A 22,290-nucleotide genomic window follows, 5' to 3' on the forward strand; every position below is an offset into this window, starting at 1 on the left:
AGCTCTTGTAGACCAGGCTGGTCTCGAACTCACAGAGATCCGCCTGCCTCTGCCTCCCGAGTGCTGGGATTAAAGGCGTGTGCCACCACCGCCCGTATTCCCACTTATGTATTTTGCCTAAAATCACACCTGGGAAATAGTGTAGTTAGAATTCATACACAGACTTGTCTAATTTCAAAACCTGACTCTTGCTTCCCAAATAAAGATATTTGCAAAAATATGGAAAAGAAACACATGCCCAGATACATTTTTAAAACTTTTGAAAACAAAGAGAAATAAAGAAAATGAGGCTTGGTGAGATGACTCATTCAGGTAAAGGTGCTTGCCGCCACATGTAATGAGCAAACTCTGGTTCTCAGGACCACAAACAGAGAAGCAACTCCACAAGTCGTCCTCCAGCCTCCATCCATGCGCCACGGCACACATCTCTCTCTCTCACACACAAATAAATGTAACAAAAACATTTTAAAAACTCATTAAAGAACCCTGTGATGGATTGCATAAGAACATTCCCCAGAAGCTTGATCCCTGGTTGATGCAACTGTCTGGGGAGGCTTAGAAGGTGTGGCCTTGTTGGACGTGAATAAGGAGGGGCCAGTTTTGAGGTTTCAAAAGCCCTCCATTTGCAGTTAGCTCTATTTGCCTTGTAGTTGTTGTGTCAAGATGTGAGCTCTTGCTGCTCCTCCAGAACCATGTCTGTCTGCCTGCCACCATGTTCCCCACTATGATGGTTATGGATTCTGACCCTCCGGAACTAAGTCCCAAATAAAGCTCTTTTATACATTGCTTTGGTCATGGCATTTTTTTTTTTTGACAGCAATAGGCAAGTAACTAAGGCAAGCCCAAAGGTAAACTAGGGACATAATATTTGATGTAGATGAGTAATAACAATTTGTAAAAATGGCCAGAGCCAGTTGTGGTGGCTTATACCAGTAAACCCAGACTTCAGGAGCCCGAAGCAGGACAGCTGCCATGTGTTCAAGGCTGGGCTGGACTACAGGAAGACAATGAAGGAAGAAGGTTCCTTCCAAAACTCACCTCCAAATATAAACCCACATCTGCCTACCTCCAACCCTACTGCGTCACGGTTTCCATTTCCCAATATCCATCCTCCCAGGCAATATGGAGTCTCCTATTCCCTACTCTCCCACTCCCTAGCCTTAGAGTCCCAGAGACCATCTGCCTAGTGCTGGGATTAAAGCCGGGCTTCCTTGTGTTCAGCATAAATCTTTAAAGCCCAAACAAAGAACCAATTCTTTAGGTGTCTCCGCCCAGCCTTGCATCTCACAGAGATGGGAAGTGCACCTAACAAAAGAGGACAGTGATTTTTTTTTTACTCTTTCATTTCCCCAAGGTTATTCCTATCTGTTTTATTTTTTAAATGCCTTGACTTTGGGAATGGGAGAGATGCTTCAGCAGTTAAGAGAACTGGCTGCTCTTCCAGAGAACCTGGATTTAGTTCCTAGCATCCATATGATGGCTCAAAACAGTAGCCCCAGTTCCCTTTCCTGGTCTCTGCAGGCATCAGGCACGAACATACTACGTGCACACACCAAACACCCATACACATAAGATAACTTTTTTCTTAACTTCAACAATTTGGCTTTTGTCAGTGGGATGGGAGGGTGTGGGTATGGGAAGAGGCTATGAGTTCAAGGGTAACTTGATCTACATAGTGAGGTTTAGGCCATCCAGGGCTACACAGTGAGACTTTGTCTCAAAATAAAAGGCCAGCTATAATAGCACATGCTTTTAATCACAGCACTCTGGAGGCAGAAGCAGGCAGATCTCTGAGTTGAAGGCCAGCCTAGTCTACATAATTACATTATGTCTCAAAAAATAATAATAATGATAATACAATAAATTAACTTTTAAGGTCAGCCTCTGAATTATTTAATCAATTTCATGGTCCTGAAAGTGTCAAGATAGAGATTCAACCATCAAGCCCTCTCAAGTGCCTGATTCTGTTTTACCCACCAAAACAGGTTCCTTGGCATAAATGAATTACTACTTGCACTAGCAGGTCAGCTGTTTCCAAATTCACTTGCTCTTTGCCTGGTCCAGCCATTGACTCTTTTACCGCGGGAACAGTGGTACTTCATGCCCTTCTTGAACCCAGAGCTAGACCATCGCTCCATACACCGGCCAACCCCAGTTCTTGTGCACTCCCCCAAGTCGAACTGAAGCTCACCGAGCCTTCGTGTGACATTGTCGCGACAGTCGCTCCAACGCGGTGTTTCAGCTGCCTCCAGGACCCTCCATTGCTTCAGCCTCCGCGGCCGCGGCTCAACGGTCGCCTCGGCAACCAGGCAGCCCTGAGGGTCTCAAGCGCGGTCCACGGTTGCCCCGGCAACTGCGCCACGCGCCGCCCGTTCCAGCCCCAGGCCCCGCCCAGAGGCCGTGCGTCAGTGCGTCGTCTCTATGGTGGCGGCGGATTCGGAGGGACCTGAAGATCGCCCGTCAGGCAAGACAGACTTGGGGGTGAAGGTGGAGGGGGTTGCAGGTGTGACCTCTGACCTTGGCGTGGATTTGCAGGTAACCAAACTGTGGGAGGAAGAGCTGGAGGCCTCCTTCTGCCTTTTTGGCTGGAGCGTTCAGTACTTACCAGTTCTTCCATCACCATTATTCCTTTGCGATTCCCTGGTGGCCGCAATACTCAACCCTGGGCTTTCTCCTGTTCCATGGGATTCTCTCTTCCTTGTGATTGTTTCCCATCGCTTTCCTCGTGAAACCCGTCAATCAAGGGTCTCTCCTCAGTATCTCACGATTGCATCTCATTGCCCTTCTCCCCTGTCCAAGTACCCTCTGTGGCCTTCTCCTGGTCCACTCCAGTGACTCTAGTATCTCTCCCCCAGGATGTACCTCCGCCAGCGCTCCATCCCACTTCGCGGCTCTGCCGCCGCCCTGTCTAACAACCTCAGTGTGCTGCAGCTTCCAGCCCGTGATCTCACGCATTTTGGAGTGGTTCATGGACCGAGCGCCCATATTCTCAGCGCTGCCTCTGAGGGTGTGCCCTTGGCCCAGCGCCAGCTCCAAGTCAAAGTGGGCGTTGGAGTGAGCCCCCCACTTATCACTCAGGTGAGGCCAGGAGTTAGAGGCGTCGCTTAAATCTGCTCTACCTTTGTTCTTTAAACCCTATGCTCTTGGCGCCTCATGCTCTCTGTCTGCTGTGATGCCTATGCGTGTCTCTCCAGGTCCACTGGTGCGTCCTCCCTTTCAGAGTACTGCTGGTTCTCACCTCACATCGAAGGATACAGGTGAGAAGAGAGTCCCCCTCCCCACTCTCCTCATGCCCACCCTCTCCAGTTCCCTATGAATAAACACTTCCAAGCTTCCCGCATGTATAGCACACCCTTTCTCCCAGTTTCTTCTTCCTGCTTTCCGTTCTCTTCACTCTTCAAGTGCCACTTCAGCCATCTGCCTCCTTCAATAACTCTGTGACCTTCGGGACATGTAGCCTGAGTGCCCTCCTCTGAAAACTAGGGATAAGAATGGTGCATGCCTCCCAGGACAAGTTGGAGGGTTCCCTGGACTCAGGCTGACATGGCTGTGTGAAGTCAGTGCGGGGGCCCAGAGCTCAGCAAGGGTCAGCTGGATCATCCTGCCGTCCTTTCTCCATCTTACAGATGTACGAGTCTGATGGCTCCGTCATGGTCTATTGGCATGCCTTGGATTCAGGAGACACGTCTTCAGGTACCTGCAGGACCAAGTGGAGCAGGGGTGGAGGCTGGGAGAATTCACTAGGGCTGGAGGAAGTGCCACTTCTGAAAACTGTTTTTCTATTCAGCACAGGCCATGTTTGCCCGAGGAATCGCTGCCAGCGTTCACTTCATCTGTGTGGGTGAGAAGACTAAGGGCAGGGCATTAAGGTAGATGAGGTACATTGGTATGGGTTCTCAGCCAGGGGGATGCTGAGGAGCTGATGAACTTCTGAAGGGTTGGGGGAAGGGGAGGAAGGGTGGGTATCAGAGACTCATAAAAACATTTACAGAGAGCCGGGCGGTGGTGACACACGCCTTTAATCTCAGCACTCAGGAGGCAGAGGCAGAGTGGATCTCTGTGAGTTCGAGGCCAGCCTGGTCTACAAGAGCTAGTTCCAGGACAGGAACCAAAAAGCTACGGAGAAACCCTGTCTTGAAAAATAAAAAAATAAAAAAAAAAAAACCATTTACAGAGGGATAGTGAACGGAAAGTCAGTGCTGTTGGAGCAATCAGTTTATTCCTAAGACTTCTTGGGTAGAGGGAGTGTTGGGCGGTGACTGGAGGCCCAGAGGGGTCAGGAAGCCATCAGTGGGACACTGGTTCTGGCTGCAGGAACATGGTCTGGCCGGGTACTGGTGTTTGACATCCCTGCTAAGGGTCCCAACATTGTACTTAACGAGGAGCTGGCGGGGCACCAGACACCAATCACAGACATCGCCACTGAGCGTGCCCAGGGCCAGGTGAGTACACTTCCTCTAGCTATTCTAGTGCCCCATTTGGGTCTTAGCTCTGCCACCAAGTAGAAGGGTGGCTTTGGGATCATCCTCACTCTCTTAGATGTAGTAGCCTCCGGTCTGAGGGAAACATGCTTTATGTTAAGAGTTCTAGAAAAATCATTAGCCCTCTTCAGCGCTGGTGTGAAGCCAGAAGTTAAAGCTGACCCTTTCCCAGATGCTGCCAGCACTGACAGCTGTAGCTTCCTTCTCTGGCCTTTCCAGAAAGCTGTCTCCCTGGTCCACCCTGCCACCCAGCTTCACTCTGAGTGAGCCCTGTCCTCACAGAAAACTTCCCCTTCCCCCCCGCTTGGATTGCAAACCTCTTGAGAGCAGGACGTGGGGCTTATAATTTGTACGGTTCATAGCACCTGATCTGTCCGCCTGCATCAGTAAGGAGGCTTAGGGACCAGCTGTGACTGTGGTCGGCTCAGTATGAAGCCTGCAAAAAGTCGGGAACTGGTGGCTTTAGCATTGTCACCTATCCCAGAGGAACAATTATATACGTCCTCTCCTGCCCTGTGATGGGGGCATGGGGGGATGAGAAACCTATAAGGACCTACAAGGAGCCTGTGCTTAAGAGACTTGGCAGAGAAGTGTCTGATATCTTGAGCTCTTGCCCTTTCCCTGTAGAAGCAGAGAGGCAGGCATGGCTTCCCTTCCCCTCCTGCACTGGACCCTGGGCTGCACAGACTATAAAGGGAAGAGCTGACCCCGACTTTCTTTTCAGGATGGTGTTGCTGACATGGTGACAGCTGATGACTCAGGTGTTCTCTGTGTCTGGAGGTCAGGAACTGTGTTCACATTACTGACCCGAATACCAGGATTTGGGTAGGAGACGCAGAAGAGGGTTATGGCCTTTTTGAGGGCAGGGGATATGTTGGGGTCTGGAGAAATAAAATTGAACATTGCCCTTGCAGGGTCCCGTGCCCTTCTGTGCAGCTGTGGCAGGGGATTGTAGCCGCAGGGTATGGCGATGGGCAAGTGCGTCTCTATGATGCCACTACTGGAGCACTCCAAGTCCAGATCAGTGCCCATGCCCGGACAGTCTGTGCCCTGGACCTAGCTCCAGAAGTGGGCAAGGTCAGTCTCCTGCACCCCTAAGGACTCAGTGTGACTCCATCCCCAGGTACCTGGACTGGGCATTCTGACTCCCTGCCCATCCCTCTTGGGTTTCTCTCTTTTAGCTACTCTCTGCAGCTGAGGACACCTTTGTGCACATCTGGAAGCTGAGCAGGAACGCAGAGAGCGGCTCCATTGAGGTATGTTTGTAGAGGGTGGGGGTGGGGACCCAAGCTCAGGGTGAACAGCAGGACTGAGCAGTCTTTCCCCCACCCTCCAGGTTGAACACTGCCACGGGGAACGCATTTCTGATACCCAGGTGTGTGGGGCTCGGTTCTGCGACCCATCAGGCAGCTCCTTTGCGGTGACAGGTTACGAGCTTGCTGAGATCCTGAGGTTCAGCAGTGTCTGACAGAGGAGCAACCTTCCCTCCTCCCTTGGTATTTATAAAGTATCCCTCCACCAAGCCCTTGTCTGATCACTCGCTCTCGCGGCCACACTTCTAAACAACAAGCTCCCAGGAGGAGGGAGAGGCAGGCTCAGAGCACGCAGAAGCCGCTGGTCCTCAGAGACCATGCCCTCAAAGACCAAGTGAAGGCAGCGAGCTGTTAAATAACTTTAATGGTCGGGGTAGGAGTCCCAGGGAGGTGCCTTCCCCCCTGCTCCCTAGTGCCGCCCACCCTCGAGGCTGGTTAGTGCAGGGAGGCAGGGTAGGGTTCTTCCAGTTTTCTCCCAGGTAAAGAGCTGGATCCCAACCAGCTCCAGAAATGGCCTCCTCAGTACCATGGTAACCACAACTTAAGAGGGGCTTCTGTTACCCCTCCCCAGCTTTCCTTCCTAGTCCAGTGGAGGAAGAGAAGCCCAGCGCCCTACAATGCTGGACCTAGAACCCAGTTGCCCTTGGGTCGTTTTCTTTCTTGGCCAGATCCTGTTGCTGGTGCCTCTCACACTGGGGACTGGAGCCATGTGCGGAGCTGACTTTTGCTGTAGAAGCCTCTGGATTGTGGGGATCGCTGCGGGGGGAGGGGTGCAACCGAGCGAGAAGCCCCAAGGGAGTAATCTGGCGGTGCAGCATCCAGGGAAAAGGTTCGGGGTCGCCCCCAGGGCAGGGGTTGCATCCAGGTTGGGACTGGGGCCACTGAGGCAGGCGCACAGGAGCTAGGCAAGGCAGGCTGGTCTGTAAACATTGCTAGCCAGGGTGGGGGCGGCTCCAGCTTTGTGCCCTCGCGCTGGGCCAGGATGTCGGTCACAGCGGCGATGTCGTCTAGTGGCTCAATAGCTGTGGCACCAGGGGGGGAGGGGAGGGGAGGGGGCTAGTGAGAGCTCAAGCCCTGGCCTGCTCAGCCCTGACTGTCACCTGTCACTGTAATATGAAGAAAGCAAGGCCTGAATCTCAGCTGAGATGGCATTGTTCTGCAGGATCAGCCCCTCACCGGGACCCCCTGAGGCCACGGGCTCTGATAAGACTGTGTGACATTGGGGTGGGGGTGGGGAGCAGAAGTGGGTAAAGAAACCAAGATAAAAAGGAGAGAAAGCAGTGCCGGGCAAGTGAGGTCAGAAGAGGAGGCAGGAGTCCACATGCACAGAGGGAAACAGAAAAGAAGGAGTTAGGACAGACGTCATGGAATGAATCTGGCTCTTGGGGGTTTGTTCTGTACTTGGGTGGAGGTGATTTTCAGAATTGGAGAGAAAAGGGGAAGACAGTAGGGCTGAGTGAGACTGGACCCCACTGTGCTTTCTCTCTGGTACCTGGATCCCCTTGAGGTCCCCAACTCCACTTCCCATCAGCTCCCCGACTAACTGCCCCTGACTTACCCATCTCATGGTATAAGGACCCCTGCTTGGCCAGTGCTTGTGGGGGTTTCCGGGGTGCAGGAGCTTCGATTTTCATGACTTCATCACAGCAATGCTTCCACTGGCCTGCGAGGAGAGCGCCAGCTGCAGGAGCTGCCTGCTTGCTCCCACATTCCCAGCTCCCAAGGAGCACGCAGCCCTCCAGCCTTCCCAGAGGTTTAGCCCAGCCCTTTCTCTTACTCATGTCAAAGAAGAGCTGCCACAGCGCCTCCATCCAGTTCTGCAGGGCTTCTCTGCTCTCCACCCGGAGGGTGTTGGTCACCTCGTCATCTCCATAGCGGTTGCTGATGCTGAGGGTGAAAGGCCATTCCCTGGCTTGCTCCAGCTCCCCTGCCCGGACCCTAGTCTCCTGCAGGAGAAAGCAAATCTGACTTCACCTCTGCCTTAGTTGAAAAGCAGCCTATCACCCCTGCCTGGAAAGTACCTTTGGGACTTCTGCTGAGTCTGCATTTGCCTCCTGCTAACTCTGGGAGGGGTGAGGGGACAGTGAGGATGCTGGGGATAAAGTATCTATGCCGAGACAGGGAGCAACAGGCAGAGACAGAAAAGAGGGACAGAGCAAGGCAGGGAAGGTGCAAAGGTGGGCAGGAGTCACCAAGGCCCGGGTCTGGGCTACCCACCCAGTACTTACAAAACACAGACAGGGTGCCTGGGGTGCAGTGCTGGGGCAGACTTTCCTAACATTCAAGTCTCTCACAAGAAAGCAACCCTAGGGCAAGGGGGCATAGCAGCCCAATTGGGCCTGTGTAGGGACAGACAGCAAGTTATCAGCAGGAGGAAGAGCTGCATTACCCAGCAGGAGAATCCCCTGGGATTCGGAAAGGGCTGGGGATGCTGAGTGAGCAGGAGAACTTTCTTAGTATTGTTTGAGGGGTGGAAAGATATGGGAAGTGGTCTTTCTGCATCCCCAACCCTGCTGTGGAGCTTGGTGCTTTTAGGAACAGAGTCCACCTGCCCTGTCTCTGAGGCCTGAGCCCAACTCTCTAGGGCCTTGAGAAAGAAGTGCCTGGGCCTAAGTACCAGGTGGCCTCATGACCACCAGACTCATCACCTTGTTGATGGCGACAGTAAACCGTGGTTCTTGCCCGGTGTCTGCATCTTCGGATCTCCCATAACAGAAGAGGTTTGTGCCTTTCAGTACTCCGTGCACGAGTGTCCCATTCTGTAGCTCCCCAGCTTGCTGCATAAAGGACCTGGTGTTTTCTAAGGAGTCTTGCCTCCCCACCAGGGACCTTCTTCTCAGTCACCCGTTGACCCCATGTCCCCAGTACTCACCTTGCTGCCTTCCCATCCCACTTTGTCCCCCCAGAGTCACACTTTTATCATCCTATCCTTAGGGGCCCAGCTGTCTCCTCCATGCCCCCTTCCACTCCTGTAGGACCCCTCACCTGCACCCTGAGGGTACCACCTGCAGTGGGCTGAGTCATGCAGAGAGGCTGGGCTGCCAGGCGGCAACACACGCTACCATAAAGGGGCAGCCAGTCAGGGTTCTCCTCTGGGGGAGGAGGAAGTACAGGGTAAGGATGGGAAACGAGAAGGGGACAACCCCACCACCCCTCTCAGCGCTGCCAGGGCCCCCGACACACTCATGCACACACCATGACCGGCGAGGGTGAGGTCATGTGTACGGAATCCATCTTGCACGTCTGCTAAGGTGAGAGTGGTGTGGGCCAAGAGGTGGTACCGAGGACCCCTGGAGGGAGAAGGGGACATCAGTGGAGTGTGGTGTGTGAGATCTGTCCCACTGCCAGGCTACATGGACCAACTAGCTCCCTCCTGTCTCCCCGCCCGCTAGGCACCTGGCCCTCACTCATACACTATCCCAATGAAACTCGCCTGGCAGTTTCCTGAGGGTGAGTGTTCTTCAGTCAACAGATCCCAGTAACTTCAGGGGACTATAGGCTCCGCCACAGAGCATGCCCAACTCAGTATAGCTGTAGATGTATCTACGTTGTTTGGTTTGGGTATACGTATGGGAGGCACACAAGTGTATGCAGAGGCCAGACATTAGCATTGCGTGTCCTCTTTAATTGCTCTCTACGTTGTTCATGGAGGGAGGATGGCTCACCTAGCCAGAGCTTGCCGGTTGGATTAGTCCAGCTAGCTAGCATGTCCTGGAGACCACATAGCTCCCCACCCAGGTGAGCCCTGGGATAGGGTTTGGGGGATCAGAACTCGTCTCCATGCCTGCATAGCAAGTGCTTTAGCCATTGTGTTGTTCTCCCCATCCCTGTTTTGGGGGTTTTGAGGCAAGGTCTAATGTATACCAGGATGGCCATAAACTCACTATGCAGCTGAGAATGACTTTGAACTTTCAATCCTATTTCCTCTACCTCCCAAGTGCAGGAATAACTGCTGTGCACTACCCCACACAAAGCTTCGTGTATGCTAGGCAGGCACTCTACCAACTGAGCTACACCCCCAAGTCCTATAAGATATTTCTGTGCCTGCTAACCAGGTAAGACCCCAAAGCCTAGCTCTCTCTGCCCCAGCCCCCACTGTCAGGTTCGTGGACTGACTGAGGCCTAACTCTAGGGCTGGGCAGAATGCCTGCTCATTCACGGTGTCATGGTCACCAGTGGGGAGTTGAAGGCAGCTGAAGGCATTGGGTACTACGTGATCTTACCCCACAGCTGGGGTAGGCAGCAGGATGGGACTGTTCCCGGAGCCTCCAGCACTGTCCAGCGATGCCCTGACACGCTTCCCCGAGGAACGGCCCAGTGAGCTGCTGAGTTTGGTGGCAAGCCTCTTGGGGGCACCAGCCAGGGCTCCCTCTTCTTCCACACAGGCCCCATACAGCTCCAGCCGCAGTTCAAAGTCCGGCCCTGCCTCAGCACTACACAGGCGCAAGAGAGAGGAGAGAGGAGTGCCATGAGCAGGAGGCTCAGGAGGGTGTGGGGAAGAAGAGCGGAAGTTCAGGAGGGCTCTACAGAGGTGCCCAGGGGTCATCTGCCTCTCCTTCTCCCCGCCCCCGCCACCTCTGCCCCCATAGCAACCCCATAAGGAGCTGGAGTGGAGGAAGGAAGGGGGGAGGAAGGAAGGAAGGAAGGAAGGAAGGAAGGAAGGAAGGGAGGGAGGGAGGGAGGGAGGGAGGAAGGAAGGAAGGAAGGAAGGAAGGAAGGAAGGAAGGAGCCATAGGCAAGGAACTCACAAGAGCACATTGTTCTGAAAAGAGATGTCTGTGAGCGTCCTGTCCACCAGGACCATCTCTGTGTCCTGAATCTGTTCCCCGAGTTGCAGCAGCAGGAACACAGCCCAGCGGTGCAGGTCTGAAAATAAAGAGAAAAAGAGAAATAAAAGCATTAAAATGTCAACAAAAGCCTCTGTCTCGGAGCACTCCCCTGATTTTGTCCCATTGTATGTGACACTCACCGCCTTTGTTCTTGAAATACTCCGTGTCCTTCCACATGAGTGGGATCCGGAGGTCTAAAGGGCAGACAGGAAGGAAGAGGGGTTAGAAGCAGCCAGGCGGTGGTGTGGTGGGGTGAGGGGTGCCAGCCTCTGTGGCAGTTGTATATTTCTTACCAGAGATGCAGACCCGGCCACGGCAAGGGGAACGCTCAGGGGGCGGCACACTGTCGGAAGGTCTGTGGGCAGATCACAGAGTCCTGGCCTGGTCTTCCCCTCTCCTCCCCTTTGTTCTGACTCCCAAGGGCTCTAAGGGGCCCCTGATTCCTAGCCTGGTTGGCATGGCAGGACCAAGGGACTGGAGGAGAGCTATTGACGGCGCCCAGAAGTTTGCTGGTCTTGGGGACGTTTGAGCAATGTTAGCACACAGGGATAGTACCCAAGCTCTGGGTCCTCATCCTAGCATTGGTCCTGGCCATCCAAACCCCTGTAAGGGACAAGTGGGGCCTTGAGGGGACAGGTGCCGAAAGAGATTCCCTGTTAAGCCTCCCCCAACCTCCCGCTAACACACACACACACACACACACACACACACACACACACACACACCCATTAAACCATGGACTTGGAGAGACTGGAAGGTTTTCCCTGCAATTTTAGAAGCTACTTGTCCCCAATGCCTCAGGTGTTTGTTCGAGAGTGAAGGTCTCACTCTGTAGCTCAAGCTGGCCTCAAACTCTGTAATCTACTCACCTCAGCCCCCCACATACTGGGAATGGCATAAAGCACCATGTCCAGCTTTCATCTTGTCTTTGATATGAGTACACAGTAGCACAACTAGCTGCTAAGGAATTAAATGTACTTTATATTCCCACTCTGAGGGCTGTGTGGTCGATTTGCCCGCGGCTGCCTGAGAGAGCTGCTTCCTGCCTGCTTGGCCTCTTGCTAAGTGAAGCAGCAATGGAATGTGTTTTCTCCTTCTGTGGGCTTCCTGGCGAGCCCCTGGCAACCTCTCCTTCAACTCCTCCATGCCAGTGAGGGCTGGGACCCTCTTCCCATGCAGCCTCAATGAGGCAGGCGGTTCCCCAAATGACTCATCTACCAAAAAAGCCAATCCTCAGAGCAATGCATTTGTCAAGTATTTTCTAACATTTTCACTTGACTCCAGCTGTCTCAAGGTTGACCTGTCACTGCCAGAGTGCACTGTAGCACTGGCACTGTGTGTAAGTCACAAACTCAGGCTGAGCTCTGCTGCACAACCAATTTCTACAAATGGGGAGCCTGCCTTTAAGTGATTTTCAATTATGTGCTTTCTCAACTCCTGCCTCTGATGGTGAACCCCAGGTACAACATGCTACTGTCAAATTGTGGTAAATGGGCCATTTGGTGAACTGGCTTTGAGAAAATTAGTTTTCCAGACAACAAGCCGGATATAGCAGATCATAGGCAGGCTATAACCAATTAGCATGCTTGTATTACTTGTGGTTTGAACTGCCAGCCGCCCTCAGAGACCCTGGCTTTCCTGAGTCCAGCCCCAGCTACTCGGGACGACCCACCACCATGGTAAACACTAAGGTGTCTTTCCTGGTCAGGACAGGTGTTTGTCAGAGAGTCCCCATCAGGAGGTTGATCTGAGCCCCCCCCCAACACTCCACATAGCCACTTGCTGAAGCACGGATTAAAGCCTCCCTCCCTCAGGCACATCCCCTCCCTTGCTCACCGCCTGCCTGTCTTCTCCAGCACCTGGGCCTCCTTGCGCCTCTGCAGTTCGCCCATGTAGCTGAGAATCCGGCTGTTGCACAGCAGCAGGCTCTTGGTGGCCTCCAGAGCCTGCTCTCGCTGGGAGCAGGCCGCCAGCAGCTTGCAGGCCCCTTCCCTCATCCGGATCTCATGGTCTAGTTTCCTCTGTAACTCCGTGTCCTAACCAGAGTCATGGGAAGAGAAGAGAAAATGGCAGTCAGGGATCAGGCTGAGACATCTCCCCTACCCAACCCCAGTCCCAAGTGGGCTATGTGGGGTGGGGGAGGGCAGAGGACACTAATGTTTTAGCAAAACTTGTTTTATTATTCTCAGCTGCCCAAGATGAGTCAGAAAAACTTTACAAAACTACAGATACTCTCATCTATTTGATTGTGAGGAGTACAAAGTCTTTCTACCTTTGATTGCGATTTGGAGAAATCTACAAAACTACAAGTTCATATATTCTTTGACCTAACTGTCCTAAACACTGTACTCAAGGGTTCAGCCTACAGATACACATGTAACTGCCAAGCTATATGACAAAAAGATTCACCTAGCACTGTTTTATTTAAGTGTACATATATTTCACATGAGCGCAGAGCCCACAGAGCCAGAAGAAGGCATCTTCCCTGGAGCTGGGGTTACAGACCATTTCACATGGGTGCCAGGAAGTGAACTTGGTTCTTTGGAAGAGCAGAAATTGTTTCTTTCTTTTTTTTCTTTTCTTTTTTCCCCACTGAGCCATCTTTCCAGCCCCAGGCATTATTTTAAACACCCAAACTAAAACACAGCCTTTCCATAAGACAGCGGTTCAATGAGTTGTATCTGCACAGGGCAAGAGATGGAGGAAGACATGTGTCTAGCTGTAACTCTCCAGAAAATATAGAGCAAGAATAGAAAGCAAAACAACACTGTACATCAAGCCAGGCATGGTGGGAGGTGCACGTCTATAATCCAGCACTCGGGAGATAGAGGCAGGAGGATCAGTAGTTTAAATCCATCCTCAGCTACACAGTGAATTAGTGGCAAGCCTGGGATACATGAGACTCAAAAAGAAAAACACATACAAAACCATTTGTGATATAACATATATCATATATTTGCATATGTATATGTATATATTTACATATTTGTGTGGTTGTCCCAGAGATTAGGAATGAAAACAGATTTGTGGGATCAGTCAGATGCACACCACCTATAGAGTGCCCCCATACTGCACAGAATCCTATATAGACCTCAAACAGCACATCCACCACCTCTGGCTCCCTGAACTTGGGAGAGGCTCTCAGAGGTAAGGAATGAGGAAGGGAAAGTAGTTGGTCCAGGTATGAGGGACTGGGGGGAGGGGGCTAGGCATGCAGGAGGCACTGGACAGGCATGGAAGGGCAAAGGAGAAGCCCTGAGAGAGGACGCAGGGGTGTTCACCTGGGAAGAAGTCATCTTGGAGCTTAAATTGGCATTGGGCTGGGAGTTGGGCATGCACGGTTCTGGGTTTCACTCTCCAGCACTGTATAAACCAGACCTGGTGGGGAGTGCTTAGGAGGTGGAGGCCATGGAATTAGGATGCTCAAGGTCACCCTCAGCACCATAGTCAGGATGAGGCCAACTTGGGCTATAGGAAACCCTGACTCAAAACAATAAAGTATAAAACGCCCTAGACAGCCAAGCATAGTGATGCATACCTGTATCTCAGCACTCAGGAAGCAGAGGCAGGAGAATTATCATGAGTTCCAAGTCAGCCTAGGCTACATGTTTAGCTTATTTACAGTTCCTTTCTCCGGGGACTATTTTCTGGGTCACTACACTAAGCCAGATTTTCACCCCAGCAACATCCTTATGATCCTCTTCCAAAACAGGCCAATTCAGCCCCAAACTCCTCCAGGAAGTCCCCTACCAAATAACATGGCAGCTCCTAGCTATATGGGGCATTTCGCCCACCTCCCTAAGTCTTGACTTGATTTTCCAACTGATAGAATGGGGTGAAGAGCAGGGAGGTGGCTCAGTGGGTAAAATGCCTGCTGTGCAGGGAAGACTACCTGAGTTTGGATCCACAGTGCCTGTATAGAAGGCGGGGATGGCATCACTGGTCTCAACCCCAGCACCAGGGAGCAAAAACAGAGAGTCCTGGTGGCCAGTCTGGCCACAGCTTTGCACCAGGTCCAGTGAGAGATTTTGTCTTCAGTGAGGACCAGTGAGACTGACTCAGTGGACTGACAGGCCACAGCTACCAAGCGTAAGGAACTGAGTTCTATCCCTGGGTTCCAGATGGTGGAAGAGACAGCCAAACCCCACAAGTTTTCCTCTGACCGCCACACTGTGCTGTGGCATGCATGCCTTCCACATACAGAAACACACACACAAGTATGTATTAAAGGCATGGTGACACATACCTTTAATCCCAGCACGTAGGGGCTGAGACAGGCAAATCTCTCTCTCTGAGTCTGAGGCCAGCCTGGTCTACATAGCCAGTTCCAGACCAGACAGGGCTGTATAGTGAGACCTCCATGTCAAAAACAAACAAACAAAAACCTTAAAAGTTGACCTCTGGTCTACACACACTTATAGGCAACATACACGCATGCACACACATACATACACCACAGACACACAACATGGGGTGCAAACAGACATGGCATCTCAGTGTTCAAAGACCAGTGAGATCCACACTCAATGCCTGATGAAAAGCATCCAGCACAACGGCAGGGACACAGGCTTTTTTCACAAGGAGGGCTGCTTTGTTAGTAGACTCTGTTCAACAGCCAGCGCTGGAGCTTCCCTGTGCTGACCAAGGCTCCATATTTAGGTCCCAGCTGGGAGGTGAACACTCAGAGATGAATGGCTGCTCCCTAAGTGCCTTGTCATGGCATAAAAACACAGGAAACAGCCCCTACTGGTTTCTGCTGAGGTGACAGCGGGAGGCTTCAGAGGTGCACAACATTGGTTCAGGAAGCCAGGCAAGTGGAGGCATGCAGTTGGAACATTAGAGTAACCGACTACACACACCTCTCTTCTCCATCACACCGGCTCCCCTTCATAGGCTATGTCCTGCTTCTGTCTCTGGTGCCCAGCCTTCCCAACACCTCGAATTCCTTCTCACCAAAACCTTGTCGAGTCTGCGTGCCAACTCTTCCTTCCCTATCTCTTTTGGGGGGCTGCTGTGCTAGGCCAGATGTTATCACAAACCACTCCAGTACCACCTTGTCAAAGCCCCCCTCCATTAGGAAGCTCTCTGAAACTCCTCTCTCTCAGCCTTGCTTCGGATGCATCACTCTCCCGCCTTTGCTAAGCCGACTGCTTGCCCACCCCTCCCCGACTCTGCACTTAATTTCTGTCACCAGTTTCGCAAATGAATGAGATCAACGTTGCGTCCTCAAGCTCGCTCCTGGTTAGCTAGCCCCCTCCGGGGCCAAGCACTCACCGATCCTTCCCTAGCCCTGTCCATGGCGTTTACAATTGGTGCGGAGTCCTGGGCAGCAGCAACCCCTGTGGCCGGTGTGACCCGAGGACCGCCTGGGAATTGAAGGATCCCGGGAGTCGGCGCTGCCTCACCGACTGGGTCCGCTGAGCCCGAGGGCGCCCGTGACATCAGCTCCCAGTTGCCGCGAGAGGCGCCGAGGGCACCGGGCTCGGGCGGTCCCTTCAGGCTCCGAGATGCCTGCATCTTCACCACCGGGACCCTGTCGCGTCCCTCCGCTACTACTTGGAGCACCTGGGCCGCCCTGGAGACTTCTCCCTAGCGGATTTGTCTTTCCAAGGTGACCCTTACCAGAAGCAGGATGTGAAGTGAGGTTTCTGGATCCAGCACGGACCAGCAGAACTGGATGGGGGGGGGGGGGAACCTAGCTGACTGCCCCATGTGCACATCACTTCCAAATACACCCTAGCTCAGTCTACAGTCAAGAATGCCCTGGAGAAAGGGTCACCTTTTCAGGTGGAGATTGGGGTCCCCGTGCTTTGCACCTCTCTCCATACCCATTAACACAGGTTTCCCCTCCACCTCCACCACCCTCACTCTCTCCCCAAATGGAAGCTGTTTGTTCCCCTAGGATGGGAAAGATCCTAAATACGGAGAGTGCTCCGACCTGGGTGACCTGGGTCAGCTCCCCAGGGATGACAGAGAATGAGTCACAGTTGCCCATGATGACACACTCCTCTCTCTCCCACACTCTCTCCCCAGCTTCCTGTTGTGCTTCCCATCACCTTCTGTTCCCTTCAGAATTCCCATTAGGGCTAAGTCCTAGTGAAGGGAAGCGGTGGTGGGGGTGGGGGCGGGTGTGTCATTTATTCTCTGGAGCTTCAGTCTGTAGACTTGGGAATAAGTGGCTTTTTTTTTTTTTTTTTTTTTGGTTTTTCGAGACAGGGTTTCTCTGTGGTTTTGGAGCCTGTCCTGGAACTAGCTCTTGTAGACCAGGCTGGTCTCGAACTCACAGAGATCCGCCTGCCTCTGCCTCCCGAGTACTGGGATTAAAGGCGTGCGCCACCACCGCCTGGCAATAGGTGGCTTTCTTCACAGTATTACGCGAGGATTTAACGAGAAAAATCGAATCTCTACCTGGGCCTGGCACATGTTCTAGCTTTGCTCCGGGGATGTAGCTCAGTTGGTAGAGCTTGCCTAGCCTACCTGGCAGCCTGGGTTCCATCCTGACCACCCCGTTCACCAGAAGTCATGCTTGCCTGTGACCCTAGCACTTGGGAGGTAGAGACAGGAGGATCAGAAGTTCAATGCCTTCCTTAGATAAATAACCTGGGCTACTTAAGAGGTTATTTAAAAAAAAATAAAAATAAAAAAGGCAAACAAGGTGGCTTGCTTAGTGGTAAGGCTGTTTGTTGTCAAGCTTGAGGACCTGGGTTCAATCCCTGGCTCCCACCATGGAAAAAGAGGATCAAAACTGTTCTCTGACCTTCACACTTGCTTGGTGCTATACACCACCATCACCATCCAAATATTTTTTAATTAAATAAAAATAATTTTTTTGCCAGGTCCTGGTGGTGCATGCCTTTAATCCCAGCACTCAGGTGACAGAGGCAGGTAAGTCTCTAAGTTCCAGGCCAGCCTGGTCTACAAATCGAGTTCCAGGACAGAAAGGGCTGTTACACCAAGTAACCACATCTTTTAAAAAAAACCCAAAAACCAACCTTTCACTCTCCTTCCTCTTAAACTTGCACCTTGCAGCCTAGGATACCGCCTTTAAAAAGTCTTTTTGGATTTATACTCCAGAACTAACTTTCCTGCCATTCCTGAATTATCAATGAGTCTGTCTTTTTGAGGACATGATGAACTGGGGAGGGGGTTGTGCAGAACTCTCAGCCTGTGGCTCAAGGAATGTTGTTCAAAGTAAAAACAAAGTCATCCTTGTGTTCCAGATGTTGGGCAGGCCTCCGGAGGGGAGAAAGGTCAGTGTGTGTGCGGGGGAGGGGTGCACAGGATGCAGAACTTAAACATTTACGTAGCTTAACCAACTCTGTTGATGCAAGCAGTCAGCATGTACCTAGCGGTTGAATGTGACTGGAGGAGCTAACTGGTTTCTTCCCCCTCCCCTCTTAATTAACTAAAAATAATTATAACACAAGTTATACAACAAATAGTGGGGCAATGGAAACCAGCTGGATCGAGAGGAGGTTTGGAGTATTTTGCTTATGTTTTTTGTTTGTTTGTTTGTTTCATTTGGGGTGGTCTCCTTCTAGAACCCAGGCTGACTCCTTTCTCAACCTCCTGAGCACTGGGATTATAGGCATGTGCCTCCACACCATGCCTCACCCAGTAAATCGGTTTTCTCTTGTGCACCAACAAGCAAAAATTAGGCAATGCCAGAAACCCAAGGGGTTCACTTGGCATCTTTCTACAAAATAGAAGGGGACCCTCTCCAGACAGGTACTGAGGTGTATCCTCCTGGTACAGAAGCTGGACATGGAGGGCTTCTTCCTCTAGCTGGCACCATGTGAAAGTACACTCGAAATGTGTGCCGAGACTGTGCTAGAAAGGGTTCTGCGGCTGTAACTGGGTTGGTCTATAACTTGCTAGCAATATGCATTGATCCAGAGACGGGGCGGGGCTAGGTGGGCAGCACGTGTGCAGTAAGTTACCCTTCCTGACTGCACTCTGAATCTCTGCCTCTGACCTCTGACTGCAGCCTCCTGCTCTGTCACTGCCCATCTCAGCACGGTGCCGCAACACCGGGAGGCTTAACCACACACCTAGACCCATCTATTCTAGAGGTCTTTCTGCTTCACCCGCCACATCCAATCCATCAGCCAGCTCTGTCGGATCTCCCACCATCATTTGGAATCTCTCCTCCTTTTCATGAAATCCGTAATCTAAACTCCAGATCCATTCCCCTGATGTAATATTTGGCTGCCCACTGGGGAAACTTGCAGACTCTCTTGCCAACCTTCCTTGCCCAGGATTCACCACCACCAAGCTGATCTTCCGCAGCAATCACCCTAAAAGCTTAAGGCGTAAGGTCATGTGGCGGCAGACTCCTTTATTTCCACTACTCAGGAGATAGAGGCAGATGGATCGCTGTGAGTTAAAGGCTATCCTAGCAGATATAACCAGTTCCTGGCCAACCAGGGCTACACAGGGGACCTGATCTCAAACACAAACAAGCCCATAAACAGCAAGGAACTTGAGACAGGTGCTAGAGACATCACCCAGTGTTGGGTGTTTGCCTGGTGTGCAGGGTGTCTCAGGCTGGATCCCATGCATCAGCTTGGTGATGCGCACTTGTAATTCCAGCACTTGGGAGTTCCAGGCAGGAAGATCTGAAATTCAAGGTCATCCTTGGCTATGTACAGAGTCTGAGGCCAGCCGAGGATAAGAAAACCTTTCTGTGCTGCAGAATTCTGCTCAGAGTACAATCAAAGTGGATGAATTACAGTCTTTCCACCCCAGCATGGTCTACCTCAGCCCACCAGCTCCACCACAATGACAAATGCCAGCCCCACCGGCACACACACACACACACACACACACACACACACACACACACACACACACACCACCCTCACCCTCACCAAACGCTCTCTACCCTGGCCATGCTGTCTTTCTGGAAAGCCTTGCCAGCTTCAGCACTGCAGACCCTCTCAGACTATCTAATGCTGCTGTCTGCCTCATTATTATTGCATTCTATTTTTATAATACTTTCACTATGTGACGTTGCTCATACTTGGCTATTATTTGTCCCCTCACAAGAAAGGACCTTTCCTGCCTTCTCCAGAGATATTTTCATGGGCTAGAAAGGAGTTTGGCACCTAGAATGAGTTCAGTTTGTGTGTTTAAGAATAAATGGGACAGGTGTGGTGGCTTACTTATTCTTAAACACATGCCTGCAATTCTAGCACTTGGGAGGTGGTGGTAGGGAGATCAGGAGGTCAAGGTCACCCTGACTACACAGTAAACTCAGAGAACCTGTCATAGAAAAAAAATGAAAACACAGCAGGCGGTGAGATGGATCAGCAGGTAGAAGGTCACTGCCATCAGTTCCAAGGACCGGGGTTCAGTCCCCATAGTCCACATGGTGGAAGGAAAGAACAAAACCCCCAAAGTGTCCTATACACACACACACACACCTTTCCTCTTCGCCCACCATCTCCTTTCCCTTCTCTTCAGGCTTCATCTTTCTGCAAGCCTTCTTCATACCGAAGGCTCTTCACTCCATCTCTAAAAGGAGCCGTTGTCCCCAGGACAAACCACCACACCTACTCTCACAGCTTCCAGAAATAGGAGCAAAGACCCTCTTGCCAATGTGTGGTTTTGTGGTTAGTGTTGTTGTTTAACCCAGGCTGGCCTGGAACTCACTCTTGCTTCTACTTCCCAAGTGCTGGGATGACAGCTATGTGCCCCTGCGCCCAGGGGTGCTGGTAACCAAACCCCGGACTTGGTCTATGCCAAGTGAAGCCACATCCATAGCTCTTCAAAGTAATGTTCATTCTGCTCAGCAGAAGTGGGCCTGGGTCCACAAACAGGCCCAACACAGAGCATCCATCCACCTGCTGCCCCTCCTATGCAGGCTATGGGCACCCCCCCCCCCACAGGCCCCATTAAGGCTAAGACAGTAGAGAAAGAAGCGTATGGTCCAGGGGTCAGGGCATTACCTCCAGGCTGAGTGCCATCTGCCGAATGTAGAGCATATTGAGGTCCTCCAGGATGTGCAATCTGTCCTGCATCTCTGTGTCCCCTAGAGCCCTTCCCTTGCTGCCCAGAGAGAGGTCAGACAGGCAGCACGCTGTCCCTCAGTTCCTCCTCCCACTGCTCCCTGGGCTTGAGAGAGGTGTCCAGCTCAAGACAGAATGAGGAGGCTGTCCCTGTCCCTCTGCAGTCCTGTCAGACCCCTCTGGCTTCTGTGACAAAACTTCCTCTCCTAGGGCTGTTCCAAGGCCTTGATAGGAGCCAGGCAGAGGAGGGGAAAAAGTGAGGTGAGAATGAGCAGGGGCTTCTGGGAGGAGAGGCCAGCTGCAGAGGGGGCTCTGGGCACAGAGTGTCCAGCCTTGCTTTGGTGGCAGCTGTTCTCCCAGCTGGGGAAGAAAAAGGTCCTTTCATTCCCATTTTGGCCCCTCCCCCGCTCCCGCCCACCTCCCAGGCCAGGCCGACTGAGAATGTGCGTGCCGTGAGAGCAGTGAGGGGCAGGCACAGCTGGAAGGGGGGCAGGGAAGGGACGCCTCCTGCTGATTCTACGGAATCCTGGGGCTGATCCGGAGATCAGAACCCACTGACGGAGTTCTGGCTTAGTTTGAGAAAGTTAACGGCAGAAGTGAGGACTTGAGGAGCCTTGAGCCCAGGGAATGGGACAAAGGGGTGAGTCTGTAAAGCGGCCCAGACCCAGGGTCACCCCTTCCAACGCCGGCCCCCATCCAGCACGCCCCACCCTGGGCTCACAATTACCTCGCTTTTCCAGCAGAAGGGAGGAGAGAGAAGGAGAAAGGCGGGGGTGTGCCTGGCTGCTGCTGGCCCTGCTCCCCTCTGCGGGCCCCTTCCCTTCCAGACAGGAAACCAGCCCCGGGTCCCTGCCAGCTGCAGGGCTGTCCGTTCCCCCCTTACCCCCCCCCCACCCCGGGCCTATGGAGTCACACTCTACCCAGCGGCAGGCCTGGCCCTGCAGCTCCGCCCTACTCAGTTCTGGCCCCCAAGGCCTGGCATATCCTAGCGCTGCTCAGGATCACAGGCCCTTCCTCCGGGTCCCCTGCTTCGTCCCTGGCTCCCCCACGCTAGCCACGCGCAGGTTCCTTGGGTCTAAGTAGCTGGGGTGGGAGGATGACAAAAGCTCTCCACTAGCTTCTGACTCAGAGAAAGCCTGGGACAGCGCGACAGGGGTGTGAAAGAGCCTTTGTTCTGGGCAGCCTAAAGGGAAAGGGCAAAAGCCAGGCCTGGAATCCGGGGAGGGTGTGTGCGTGAGTGTGTTAGAACCACTTCGTTTAACTCTTCCCAGGCACGGGAGGGAGGGAGACATCGAACTGGGACCTCCTTAAGCATGTGGGAGACTGACTTTGGGGATGTACGTCTCTTTGGGATGGCTAAGCGCCTCTCATTTCTGGCTCCAGCCATGGGCCTCCAGAGCCTCTCCAGTTTAGGGACGGTTTAAATTAAGCATAGGACTCCGAATATACAGGCAGGGGTACCCTGCTGGTGGGGTGGTAACTTCAGTCTAGAGGCTGGATTCCTTAGATCCAAGAAGGGAGGAGAAAAGTTTGGTTGTGGAAAATTTCTCCAGAGTGAAAACGCGCACACACACACACACACACACACAGAGAGAGAGAGAGAGAGAGAGAGAGAGAGAGAGAGAGAGAGAGAGACAGACGCACACACACACACATA

At 52.5% G+C, this 22,290-nt stretch overlaps 3 protein-coding genes across 9 annotated transcripts in view; 1 reads left to right on the forward strand and 2 right to left on the reverse strand.

Moving 5' to 3' along the window:
* Nucleotides 1–2,333, reverse strand: part of C14H2orf81 (chromosome 14 C2orf81 homolog) — a 6,187-nt gene extending 3,854 nt beyond the window's left edge. For both annotated transcript variants that reach the window (XM_013352844.2, XM_005364671.3), the window contains exon 1: nucleotides 2,192–2,333. In XM_013352844.2, the coding sequence (XP_013208298.1) occupies nucleotides 2,192–2,209 (18 nt within the window). In that variant the 5' untranslated portion in view covers nucleotides 2,210–2,333. The remainder of the gene's footprint in view (nucleotides 1–2,191) is intronic.
* Nucleotides 2,334–2,400: 67 nt separating this feature from the next.
* Wdr54 (WD repeat domain 54) lies at nucleotides 2,401–6,006 on the forward strand. 2 transcript variants are annotated; one of them, XM_005364673.3, is made up of 10 exons: nucleotides 2,401–2,464; nucleotides 2,856–3,078; nucleotides 3,195–3,257; nucleotides 3,627–3,693; nucleotides 3,788–3,841; nucleotides 4,315–4,442; nucleotides 5,206–5,306; nucleotides 5,396–5,558; nucleotides 5,663–5,737; nucleotides 5,818–6,006. In XM_005364673.3, exons 2-10 carry the CDS (start codon nucleotides 2,857–2,859, stop codon nucleotides 5,947–5,949), a joined length of 1,005 nt encoding a protein of 334 aa, XP_005364730.1. In that variant the 5' UTR covers nucleotides 2,401–2,464; nucleotide 2,856; the 3' UTR covers nucleotides 5,950–6,006. The 2 variants fall into 2 exon arrangements, with proteins under 2 accessions (XP_005364730.1, XP_005364729.1); XM_005364672.3 differs by having other exon boundaries at nucleotides 2,418–2,535.
* Nucleotides 6,007–6,140: 134 nt separating this feature from the next.
* The window catches only part of Rtkn (rhotekin), a 17,875-nt gene continuing 1,725 nt past the window's right edge, over nucleotides 6,141–22,290 (reverse strand). The window contains exons 1-13 of one of the 5 annotated variants that reach the window (XM_013352869.2): nucleotides 21,361–21,970; nucleotides 20,574–20,857; nucleotides 12,460–12,659; nucleotides 10,917–10,978; nucleotides 10,764–10,817; nucleotides 10,543–10,660; nucleotides 10,018–10,227; nucleotides 8,990–9,084; nucleotides 8,780–8,886; nucleotides 8,443–8,571; nucleotides 7,572–7,740; nucleotides 7,353–7,457; nucleotides 6,141–6,816 (exon numbers count right to left, since the gene is read on the reverse strand). In XM_013352869.2, the coding sequence (XP_013208323.1) occupies nucleotides 6,482–6,816; nucleotides 7,353–7,457; nucleotides 7,572–7,740; nucleotides 8,443–8,571; nucleotides 8,780–8,886; nucleotides 8,990–9,084; nucleotides 10,018–10,227; nucleotides 10,543–10,660; nucleotides 10,764–10,817; nucleotides 10,917–10,978; nucleotides 12,460–12,659; nucleotides 20,574–20,645 (1,656 nt within the window). In that variant the 5' untranslated portion in view covers nucleotides 20,646–20,857; nucleotides 21,361–21,970 and the 3' untranslated portion in view covers nucleotides 6,141–6,481. The other 4 variants (XM_005364675.2, XM_013352870.2, XM_026787998.1 and 1 more) reach the window with 4 other exon arrangements.

This window comes from Microtus ochrogaster (genome assembly GCF_000317375.1).
Source record: "Microtus ochrogaster isolate Prairie Vole_2 chromosome 14 unlocalized genomic scaffold, MicOch1.0 chr14_random_3, whole genome shotgun sequence".
Lineage (NCBI taxonomy): Eukaryota > Metazoa > Chordata > Mammalia > Rodentia > Cricetidae > Microtus > Microtus ochrogaster.